At 38.5% G+C, this 12,565-nt stretch overlaps 2 protein-coding genes across 2 annotated transcripts; one reads left to right on the top strand and one right to left on the bottom strand.

Annotated features, from left to right (window-relative positions):
- Positions 1–519: 519 nt before the first annotated feature.
- Positions 520–948, bottom strand: LOC121383551 (protein GVQW3-like). The gene has a single exon (XM_041513637.1). The coding sequence runs from the start codon at positions 946–948 to the stop codon at positions 520–522; it is 429 nt and encodes a 142-aa protein (XP_041369571.1).
- A 3,705-nt stretch (positions 949–4,653) lies between these two features.
- On the top strand, positions 4,654–11,373 carry LOC121383550 (plasminogen-like). The gene is made up of 4 exons (XM_041513636.1): positions 4,654–4,783; positions 6,821–6,994; positions 10,187–10,459; positions 11,129–11,373. The coding sequence occupies exons 1-4, from the start codon at positions 4,654–4,656 to the stop codon at positions 11,371–11,373; spliced, it is 822 nt and encodes a 273-aa protein (XP_041369570.1).
- Positions 11,374–12,565: the final 1,192 nt, after the last annotated feature.

The following is a 12,565-nucleotide window of genomic DNA, read 5'->3' as shown; positions in this document are numbered from 1 at the left end:
AAGATTATCTCCTTCAAAATAATCCCCATTGGCTGTTATGCACTTTTCCATTTTTTTCTTCCATGCAGCAAAACATTTTTGGAAATCCTCTTCAGGGATGCCCTTTAACTGTTCTGTCGTACGTCTCTTTATGGCTTCCACATTGTCAAAATTGGTTCCTTTCATGAAACATTTCAGTTTTGGGAACAGAAAAAAGTCACATGGGGCAAGATCTGGCGAATAGGGTGGGTGTTCCATTGTTGTGATTTGCTTCTGTGCCAAAAACTGTTTCACCGATAGCGCCGAATGAGAAGGAGCATTGTCGTGATGAAGAATCCACTTGTTGGACTACAGATTTGGTCTTTTTCGACGAACCTTTTCCCTTAAACGACCTAGAACATCTTTGTAAAAGTGCTGGTTGACCGTTTGCCCTGGTGGAAGATATTCATGGTGCACAATACCTTTAATGTCAAAAAAACACAATTAACATCGTCTTCACTTTGGAACGGGACATTCTTGCCTTTTTCGGTCGAGGAGATGTTATCGTTGTCCACTGGAGGCTTTGTCTTTTACTTTCCGGTCATACTGGAACACCCATGACTCATCCCTTGTGATAACACTGTCTAGAAGGTTTGCCTCTTGTTCAGTTCGATCAAGAAGATCAGTGCAAATGTCCACTCTTTTCTGTTTTTGTTCATTCGTCAGACGTTTTGGCACCAACTTTGCACACACCTTTCTCATGGACAAATCTTCAATTAAAATCTTCCGAATCGATTCCTTGTTCATGCTAAGCATTTCAGCCATCATTCTAATTGTTAAACGGCGATCACTACGAACTAGCTTTTGAACTGTTTTAATGTTTTCATCAGTTTTGGTGGTTTTTGGTCGACCTGATGTTTGGTCATCGTGCACATCTTCTCGACCATCCAAAAATGTTTTATGCCACTGAAATATCCGAGCACGAGACATTGTCTGATCACCATAAACATTTTTTAACATACTGTATGTTTCAGTCGCAGTTTTGTTGGATTTAGCTAAACATTTAATGTTAATGCGCTGTTCCAAATTTCTTTCACTCATTTTCTGACAAGGGCGATGACACACGTCTTATCAAAATGAACGTAACACAATTAATATTTACCCGAAACAAGCACTTGACCGTAATAAAACAACATAAAAGCAGTTTGATCATATAGTGGGTAGTGCCTAAGCTAAACGATTAGTCTCATTTCGTTTTTGCCACACCTCGTATATATATATATATATATATATATATATCAATTTAACCATAATAATTGTTACTGTGTATCGATAAAGGTAGCATGGACCTACACAGACACGATGGCAACTACTAGTATCCTAACATGTACTTAATCTACCTTAATGAATGTCATGGCAGTGTTACTTCATTGTGAATATTTCCTTCCTTCTTTCTTTCTTTCTTTCTTCTTCTTCTATGTTTGGTTTGGGGTAGGGGTGGGGGGCGGTTGTAGTGTGGCTGGATGCACTTAAAATGTAAATTGCTCCACCGGGGTGCGACAAGTTGTAGGATCGCTCGCTCGCAGTGGACTCATTTGTTTCTGCATTACAAAATGTCCCAAGGCTGTTATATAAAATGTCGGGCTATATACTGTCGGGCGGGACGTAGCCCTGTGATAAAGCGCCCGCTTGATGCGCGGTCGGTCTGGGGTCGGTCCCCTTCGGTGGGCCAATTGAATTATTTCTCGCTCAAATCGCTGCACCACGACTGTCATATTATAGGCCGTTGCATTTCCTATCCTGTCTGTGGGAATGTGCATATAAAAGATCCCTTCCTACTAAATAAAAATAAAATGTAACTCACTAGTGGTTTCGTTTCTAACACAGTCAAAATTACCCCCCCCCCCCCCCCCCCTCCTCTCTCTCTCTCTCTCTCTCTCTCTCTCTCTCTCTCTCTCTCTCTCTCTCTCTCTCGCCCATTTGTAAAAATGACAATGACTTATTAAGTAGTCGTAGTTTAAAAATATACTGAGGTGTCGTCATATAAATACTCCTTTCGTTTCCTTATTTTTAAATTTTTATTACATATGCACTGGTGCGAGCGATTGGGATCGCTAGCTAGACCAGGTTTTTGTACGCTATACGTTAGGAGGTAGGTGTTTCTTTTGCTGTAGAGTATTTTGTAGAACGATTATTGATTTATGTTTGAAAGAGCCAGTAGGTTTTACTGGCTCATAGATACTCTTTGCTAGGGAGGCAGGTCGCTATGGGTAAGTTCCAGTTTTAATTGTCAATTTTTGTCAGTTTTAAACATTATTTTTAGGTTTTGCTTTCTTTATTTCTTTTTTTTTTTCGTTTGTTATGTGTGTTTTTTTTGTGTTTTTTTGTCTGTGTTTTTTTAATTTATATATAATATATATTTACAGTCATGTTTACATTTTGTAAATACAAAACAGTTTTACGAATAGGTGATATTTTTAATTCTATCGGAGATGATTTTCAAAATACTGTATAGGTGTCTTCGCTACTTTATAATTAAAAAGCAAACAAACAAATAATAGAACAAACAAATAAAAGCAATAATAACAAATCAACAACAATACAAAAAATCAGACCCCCCCCCCCCCCCCCCCCCCCCAACAAAAAAACAAAAAAACAAAACCCCAAACAAACCCAACAACAACAACACAAAAACAAGAACCCCAAAACAAAACAAGGGTTCAGCGGAATTAAATGTCACATCTAGAATTAAACTCTCTATATTCCTTTGGTTTCCTTTCCGTTTTGACGTAGTATTCGTTCTACACTTTAGTTGTAAAATACAGAACCTAATGAGATCATGTTTGTTTTTTCCTTCCAGTTTGCAAAGTCCCGAACTCGTGTATCCTGACAATTATATTCCTGTTCCAGGCAAGTGAAACAACTATTGAGCAAGGTGAGTTTCAACTTATTTATACGTTTATGCATTGATGTATGGAGAGAGAGAGAGAGAGAGAGAGAGAGAGAGAGAGAGAGAGAGAGAGAGAGAGAGAGAGAGAGAGAGAGAGAGAGAGAGAAGTGGGGGGTGCGGGGGAAAGAATAATTCGTTACGGTCTTAAGATATCGGCTTTATCCTGCGAAGGTTAGACTGGTGATAAAGACGATATCTTACGACAGAAAACGGGTATTTCATTTATCCTGCAGTTCTATATAATGCAACAACAACAATAACAAAACAATGAAATGAACCATTTTATTGTACAACCTTACCGTTTTCCTAAGTGCTTGTTGAATGCCTTGTCGCTTACAGCATACGTACACTAAAAAGAGTTCTTAAATAACAACAATTTATTTCTTATTTTAAAGAATAAGTTTATTTTTCTAAGACGGTTATTGGTAATCAAAACCATCACATGCAAATAAAATAATGTGTAACTTTAAAACATACAGCAGTCTTTGCTGATCACAACTAGTGTAAAAATAGTTTCGTCCCAAAACGCTATATCTTTGTTCAGTGACCTTAAATACAGAAATGTATTTATTCATCACATTCACTAAACATCGTACGTTTACGTCTGCAGCTATAGCAGTTATACCGGACATTCATTTACATGTGTTTGATATTCCACCATTTCGGAAAATGGAGCATTCTAAGGACAAAGGAAAATGAATTATGTCTACGTTTAACTATATTTGTTGTACTATAATAGTAATAAGAAGTGTGGTTTAGTCGTAGATTTACATTTACGTGCACAACAAAGCTTACGATGTTTTGTGAAATTGGGCCCTGGTATGTAAAATGTTCAGTGTATATTAATGTGGCCAGGTTTGTTTCAGGAAGCAAACCATGCAAATGATTTCGCAGAAAAAGAGGATGAGTATGAAGAATAATCAGTCGAATATCGAAACAAGACGACTAAAATATATTGTATTTAAACTTTCAAAATACATTGCGGTAATAACATATACACTCTTAACTATAGTGTAGTAACCCATAGTTTCTAACCAGTATATGTATCGTTTGGTTGGACTAACAAAGACACTAGTTAGTGAAATGATCACATTGATGAGGTCATACTTGGCAATATAGACTATCATAATCTCATTCTAATAACTTTTCTGTATATATATAATTTAAGAAATATATCGTAATTAATTATTTCTACAGATGCTTCAGATAATTGTTTAATTGAATTATTTACCATTTTGTTATATGGATATAGTACTTTGTTAATTTTCACATTTCTAGCGGATAATTTCTATTGATTCATTTAAATAATTACTTCATTGAATATACAAAAAACAAACCCCAAAACAAACCCATATCTGCTTACAGATATATAGCACTTTGTTTATTTTTGGACCCCTTGGCGGCCATGTTGAATATTTTAAAGTGCCCAAGGGTGACAACGTTATACACACCCGAAAGTGAGAGAGAGAGAGAGAGAGAGAGAGAGAGAGAGAGAGAGAGAGAGAGAGAGAGAGAGAGAGAGAGAGAGAGAGAGAGAGAGAGGGGGGGGGGGGGGGGGGGAGGGTAATCACGAACTGCTGTATCGCGGATGTATCAATGTTACAAAGAGCAACTTCACCTGTCAATCATGGACATCACAGCAGCCACACCCACACAATCTCACTGAGATCAAGATGGGCAATGTAACCGAGACTCTCAATGTTACAAAGAGCAACTTCACCTGTCAATCATGGACATAGATCAAGATGGGCAATGTAACCGAGACTCTTCTAGAGGCGGGCAACTCGTGCAGACCATCCCCTGGACACCCACCCTGGTGTTACACCACTGACCCAGATATTACTTTCGATTACTGCAACATCCCGCTGTGTGACGGTAGGTGTACTGCGGTAGGGGTGACGGAGAGAGAGAGAGAGAGAGAGAGAGAGAGAGGGGGGGGGGGGGGGGAGGGTAATCACGAACTGCTGTATCGCGGATGTATCAATGTTACAAAGAGCAACTTCACCTGTCAATCATGGACATCACAGCAGCCACACCCACACAATCTCACTGAGATCAAGATGGGCAATGTAACCGAGACTCTTCTAGAGGCGGGCAACTCGTGTAGACCATCCCCTGGACACCCACCCTGGTGTTACACCACTGACCCAGATATTACTTTCGATTACTGCAACATCCCGCTGTGTGACGGTAGGTGTACTGCGGTAGGGGTGACAGATAAAAAAAAAAGATATACAAATACATTTATTCCTTTTTTCTAGTATTATGTTTCTTCAGCAAGTTCAAATTCTTTTTTTCTTTTTTTAAATTCCTCCCAATATACCCTCGTCAAATAGAGTTAACGACACCACTAGAGCACATTGATTTGTTAATCATAGGCCATTGGATGTCAAACATTCGGCAATATTGACAGTCTTACATGGAAAACCCGCTTCATTTTTTCCCCCATTAGTAGCAAGGGATATTTTATATGCACCATCCCACAGGCATGATAGCACATACCACGACTTTGATATACCAGTCACGGTGAACTGGCTGAAACGAGAACTAGCCCAATGGGTCCACCGTCGGCAATCGATCCCAGAGCTACAGCGTATCAAGCGGGTGTTTTACCACTGGGCTACGTCCCGCCCCATATTAATAATAATATCAGTAGTAATAAGAATTGTGGTTTAGTTGTATATTTAATTTTACGTGCTAAGTTTACAATGTTTTGTGAAATTGGTCTCTGTTCTCTGTCCCAATCTCAGCTTCATTTGGCTAACTGAGTTTACAGGTTTCAAATAATATGGAATGTAAATGTTTTATTTAATTTTTTTGAATAACCAGTGATAACGCGCTCGCTTGATGCGTGGTCGGTCTGGGGTCGATCCCCATCGGTGGGCTCATTGGGCTATTTCTCGTTCCAGCCAATGCACCACAACTGGCATATAAAAGGCCGTTGTATGTACTACCCTGCCTGTGGGATGGTGCATATAAAAGATGCCTTGCTGCTAATTGGAAATAGTAGCCCATTAAGTGGCAACAGCGGGTTTCCTGGCTCAATAGCTGTGTGGTCATTAACCATATGTTTGACGCCATATAATCGTAAATAACATGTGTTGAGTGCATCGTTAAATAAAACATTTCCTTCCTTATTGAAAAATCTGCCAGCACAAATCCTTAGGGCAAGTTGGACCATTAGTGCGAGGTAATAAATTGCGCACATACAAGAAATCGATATTATACGACGAACGATGTTTTCACACTAATGTATGAATTTAATTTTGATGAAAATAGATATTACATTGCTAGCTATTGATGGCAATACTATATGACAGTACAATCTCGTGTGTGTGTGTGTGTGTTTGAGGTGGGGTGGGGGCAAATGCGCAGTTTTATTTGGCTAGAATAGGACAAAAACATGCATATCGTCTCTGGTGTGTGTGTGTGTGTGTGGGGGGGGGGGGGGGGTGCTTGAATACTACAATACGAATATAGCGGCCTACTAGCTTTTGCTGAATAATAACTGTACGTACTAATATGCTAGAACTACTATATGTGAAACAATTGCATCATTAATATGCTAATCCAACTAGCTATTGCTAAACACGAAATACTGATGGTGAAAATAAAAACTATATTGCTAATATCAGAGGTCTACTGCATGTAGCTATTGGTGTAACACACACCTCCATTACTAATATATTAATCCTTCTAGCTACTAATGGAAATAAATACTATAATACTAATAGGTTAATCCTAGTAGCTACAATTGTAAAATATTACTTTATTAGTAGACTAGCTATTGACAAAAATTAGTACTACATATTACAATAATAGGCGGGGCCTACCTGTTATTGACCTAAATTACGTATACAATACTATAAATATATAGTTTAGGTCTACTTGTTAATCTAAGTGTTTTTGCAGATTTCTTGTGTGGTGATCCACCGGAGGTGCACAATGCAAACATTGCGGCATACGACCAACTCAACAACCAATATAAATATGGTTGTGTGACCGGCACCAAATATGTCAAAGGAAGCACTTTTTCAAAATGCCGTGACGACCTACGCTGGGATGTGCCAACAATTGTGTGTGCATGTACGTACACTAGGTTAAATATTAGTGTATCGTTTGCGAATGTGGCTTAATCATATTCCATTGTTAATCTGCAAATGGCTAATTCAAAATAAATAAATACAACATAGGCATCGGAAGTGGAAAGGGGAAGTCTGAAGATAATACATTACTACCAACACCTCAGTCGAAAATCAAATGTAGCTGTCGACACAATCTAATTAAAATTAGCTCCACAATTACATGTGGATCTAACACCAGCCAGTTAGAGCTCATGCCCACCAATCAAAACCTTACTTGCAGAATCTTGCCAGTGATTTAAAACTAACAACACTGCGTAGTCCCCAATGTCCAGGTAACATTTCGTCTGTAAATAATAATTTAAATATTGACCAATCACACTTCGCCTTTTATAACGTTATTTGGGAGCATACAAATTCTAAAAATATCGGGCGAGTCTATTTTAGTGGCCGCAGTACAGCGAACCATACCAATACGTATGGGGTGGGTTATCAGTCTTCAAATATACATTAAAAATTATTTATTTATTTATAAAAAAAAAAATAATAATAAATCAGTCTTCAGTTTTACATTACAAATTATTTATTTTATAAAATAAAACATGTTTCAAGGCATTCGTAATTCACACGTAACATGTCGTATACCCTCAGGATAATTCGGAATGTTTTCAAATTATTTTTAAATCACTGGCAGGATTCTGCAAGTAAGGTTTTGATTGGTGGACATGAGCTCCAACTGGCTGGTGTTAGATCCACATGTAATAGTGGAGCTAATTTTAATTAGATTGCTTTCGACAACTCAGTTTGCTGAACCTGATTATGTTTTTTGTTTTGTTGTTGGGTTTTTTTTTTTCTTTTTGTTTGGGTTTTTTATAATGTAACTTGAATTTTACCACAGTTTCCTCAGCAAATTTGTGAATAATTTTGGAGGTTTAGCTAAACCCCTGAAACTATATATATATATATATATATATATATATATATATATATATATATATATATATATATATATATATATATATATACTCTGTCAAAAAAGTAACACATAGGCGAAATATTCATCCAATTATCTCTTTAATACAAAGTGGTATAATTTCGTTATTTATGATCGTATCACAGTCAAATTTTACATGAGTATGTGACAAAGTTCCTGCTATGGACTGACTGCAGTGGAGATGTTTTCTTCACCAAACAGTATCGCACGAGGGCGCTGAAATCAGTGCCTGGTGTCGCCACCAGCAGCAGCAATCACTGCGCGACATCTCCTTGACATATACTGAATGCGTCTCTGAATCCGGGAACGTGGAGTTCTAGCCCATTCTTCCTGCTGTGCATGTGACAGTTGCTGAAACGTCTGAGGCTCCGGGTCACGCTGGCATACACGTCTGTCCAGCTCGTCCCTTAGATGTTCAATGTGGTTGAGGTCTGGCGATCTTGATGGCCTTGGCAGCACATTAATGTTCTCATTCTGTAGGAAATCCATTGTTGCACGTGCCGTATGCGGCCTGGCATTGTCCTGCTGAAAGAGTTCTCTCTGTCGATCCAAAATGGGAAGCATGTGACGGCGACGAATTTCATCCGGTAGCATACAGCTGTCAGGTTGCCTTGTACGAACACAAGTTCATTTCTGCCGATGTATGAGATGGCTCCCCACATCATAACACTCTCTCCACCGAATCTGTCAACTTGGGCGACGCAGTTGTTGGCAACACGTTCATTGCGGCGTCTGTAAACACGTTGTCGCCCATCACGTCGCTGTAGAAGGAAACGTGACTCGTCGCTGAACGATAATCGCCGCCAGTTTTCCAAGTTCCACCCCTGTACATTCGTGCACCAGCGAACACGTAAATGTTGATGCTGACGTCGCAGGACAGGGCCAACATACAGTCTCCTAGCCCGTAAACCAGCTTCTCGAAGTCGGTTTCGAATGGTTCCTTCTCAAACCAGGTATGCGTCCAGCAGTGTTCGTTGCTGTGGCAGTTCGGTGACGCAAGTACAGAACCCGGATGTAGCGATCTTGTGCTGCAATTGTTATGCGAGGTCTTCCACTTCTGGGCCGGTCTTCAGCTGACTTCATGTGGCGTGCGACTGCTGACTGCGATTCATCTAACTGGAGGCGGCATATTGCAATGTTTCGATTCGGCAGGCTTAGTATTGGCATCTTGCAACTCATCTACGTCGAAATGGAAATGAGGCACCATTGCGAGCATTGCAGCTTTAAATACCCATCACTATCCCAATCTTTTCCCCGAGTTTCACGTGCTTTCGCCAAAATGTTACCATTTCACGCCAATTTCCTGCAATTGTCGCACAACGTGTCACAACGAGCGTTAAATTTGTTTTAGGGTGCATTTGGGAATGCTGTCCCATTCCAGGAACATTAACAAACACGGTCATTGAGCAACATTGTAAAAAAACCCCGATGTTTTGTAAAATGAAACACTTTATATATACTCTGTCAAAAAAGAAACGCATAGGTTATAGGGAAAGAAGAAAAGTGTTTGATTTGGGCATCCTGCCCCATTCCAGGAACATTAACAAACACGGTCACTGTAAAAAAAACCCACGATATTTTCTAAAATCAAACACTTTCCCTATCGCCTATGCATTTCTTTCTTGACAGAGATTTGTTGCATTATACATTAACACACTATACACTTTTCTTCGTTTCCTATGATCTATGCGTTTATTTTTTGACAGACTATATATATACTCTGTCAAAAAAGAAACGCATAGGTGATAGGGAAAGAAGAAACGTGTATAGTGTGTTAATATATAATGCAACAAATTACAATTTCCTTGTGCTGATTGATATTGTGATGGCTAACTTTAAATGATGTTAGCTGAATGTAGTTTAAATTTAATTTCTTGACCCCAACAGTTTGTGATAGGTGATAAAATGTCCGATATATTACCAGTTCTGTGTTTTTATGGCAATTTGGATGTCATCTTAAATATTTCAGAATGTTCAAGGGTGCTAAATGTTTAATCTCCGGATCCTCAATTAGCAACCCCCCACCCCCCACCCCCCCAAAAAAAAAACCCCAAACAAACAAACAACAAACAAAAAACCCCCCATAAAAACAACCCCCACAAAAAAACACCCACAAAAAACAACAACAAACAAGAACAACAACAAAAAAACCCCAACAACAACAACAACAAAAAACAAAACCCCCAACCATTTTCATTCCAGCACTGAACTGCTATGAATATAGTGGAGAACATGGTATTCTGTACAGCGGCAACAAGTCAACGACCAGCAGCGGCAAGAAATGTCAGAGGTGGACAGTTGATACCCCGCACGTGGTCGATGCCATCTTCCGTGATGAAAACAATTTGACGTCAGACGTCACGCTTGATGACGCATCTAATTACTGCAGGGGATTCCGGGATGGAAAGCATCCATGGTGCTACACAACAGACCCGTCGGTCGTTACCGAGACTTGTGATGTGCCACAATGTGATAGTAAGTATCACGCTAAATTGAAGGTATTTAAAGTAAAGTTTATTTTGTTTAACGACACCACTAGAACACAGTCATTTATTAATCATTGGCTATTGGATGTCAAACATTTGGTAATTTTGACATAGTCTTAGAGAGGAAACCAGCTAAAATATTTCCATTAGTAGTAAAGGATCTTTTATATGCACCATCCAAAAGACAGGATAGCACATACCATACCAGTTGTGGTGCACTGGCTTTGAATGTATTTAATTTGTATTTAATTACGACATAACGTGATGACTCGGGTCAGACTATTTGTTCACATCACATTTCTCAAAACATATTGTTCTGATTAGCCAGATCATGACTGCATGTCCTTAAATAAAGGGAAAATGAAAGATAAAGAGAAAACAAAGCAAGACAACATGAAACAGACTAGCACGTATGTCAAAGTTCCCTGAAAATAGAGCATTTAGAAAATGCATAAATAATATTATTTGGTCTTTCTGAGGGAAAGTTGGAATAGATATAATATACAATGCATGTCAGTGTACATAATAATGCTGCACGCGACTCCTTTAGTCGCTGCACCTTAGAAACAAAACATGCATCACTTTCTCAAAACAAAAACGTCGCGCTCTTTGACTGTTTACATGCATATTTTGATATTATTTTCTTCACATTGGTCAGTTTGCAAGAAGCCACCCGATTTGGTTGATGCAATCCCGTCTGATCGTCCCGACAATGAGACGGTCATTTACAGATGTAAAGATGGATTTAACTTCATCAGAGGATCGGGGAAATCCAGGTGTCTGAAATCTGGACTGTGGTCAATCCCAGACATGTTATGTGCTCGTAAGTACTACGCAGACCCGTATGCACTGAGGTGGGGTGGAGGTGGGGAGGAGGGCGAGTACCCCTCTATTAAGGCCTGACGTACATTTTGGGATTCTACATATATATATATATATATATATATATATATATATATATATATGGAATATATATGGAAATATTACATAAAAGTAACCTGATTTATTTATTTATTTATTTACGAATTGTTTCTTTTATGTTTGTCGTTTTATTTTTATTTTACGAACAAATGCAAGCTATTAGAACAATATAGGTTGTAGAAGCATCACGAGGGGTATATGGCTTTTTATGTACCCTCTGTTCTTTTACCCCGAGCCGAAGGGGGGCGGGGTGTAGAGTTGAAAATGGGCAGAATTTTGAAAATAGCAATTAGTAAAAATGTTAATAGAATAAATTTAAAAAAAAAAAAAAAGGAAAAAAAGTTACAAGCCAAAAATAAAAAGAATTGACTGCTCGGCCGAATATTTATATAATTTGGAGCATTTTAGAAGGACAGTCCAAAATTAAATAAGAGAAAGAAGAGAGGATCGGACTATTTAATAATAAAAAAAAGAGAGTAATTTCGACATACACTTTTGAACGCAGATCTAAAAGTTTAAAGTCCGATCGATATATCCACGTGAGTGGCCTCGTTAAGGCCGTTTTGGTGCACAGCTTATAGGGACGAGATGGGTTGCATCCCGTCAAGAAAACCCCTAGATTGACAGTCGATAGACGTTGAAGGTGTAGTGCTGTGCTGAAATACAGATCTTGAGAAGCCGGATCCGTCTGAACGAGAGAGAGTATCAGACTAGGGTATAGTCCAGTCGTCATGGGTTGGTATAGTGGTGCAGACGGGCCCGACTCCGGAGGATACGAGGTGCTATCACTATAAAGCAAAGTAAAGTCTAGAAAAGAGTAAATAGTAATTTAGTAACGAAGCCGTACCACGCGGACGCGAACGAAACCACTTGCCAGTGACGAAAGATAGTTCCATCGATAAACGAGTTTTTAACTTCAAATGTTTGTAATACAAAATTGTCTGAAACAGATTTTGATAAAAAAAAAAAAACTGAAAAAAAAAAAAAAAAAAAAAAACTGTTACTAATCGCGCGTTAATACAAAAACACCACGACCGTAATTAGGTGGCCGAGTTCAACATTGCAGCTTTTAAAAGTATAGAAATAGTGTATTTTATAGTGAAAATAAAATTAATTATGTATACTTGATTGATTATCAATGTTATTTATAATCTAATTATTGCTTTAGCATTAA

The sequence above is a fragment of the Gigantopelta aegis genome, chromosome 10 (genome assembly GCF_016097555.1).
Source record: "Gigantopelta aegis isolate Gae_Host chromosome 10, Gae_host_genome, whole genome shotgun sequence".
Taxonomy (NCBI): domain Eukaryota; kingdom Metazoa; phylum Mollusca; class Gastropoda; order Neomphalida; family Peltospiridae; genus Gigantopelta; species Gigantopelta aegis.
This window is presented reverse-complemented; position numbering and strand designations above follow the sequence as displayed.

Bases quoted from the DNA above. Each gene is read 5' to 3' on its own strand.
- LOC121383550 (XM_041513636.1), top strand. From the start codon at position 4,654: ATGGGCAATGTAACCGAGACTCTTCTAGAGGCGGGCAACTCGTGCAGA. The intron at 6,995-10,186 runs GTACGTACACTA...TTTTCATTCCAG, and splicing joins GCCAACAATTGTGTGTGCAT to CACTGAACTGCTATGAATAT. The intron at 10,460-11,128 runs GTAAGTATCACG...CACATTGGTCAG, and splicing joins TGATGTGCCACAATGTGATA to TTTGCAAGAAGCCACCCGAT.
- LOC121383551 (XM_041513637.1), bottom strand. From the start codon at position 948: ATGTCTCGTGCTCGGATATTTCAGTGGCATAAAACATTTTTGGATGGT.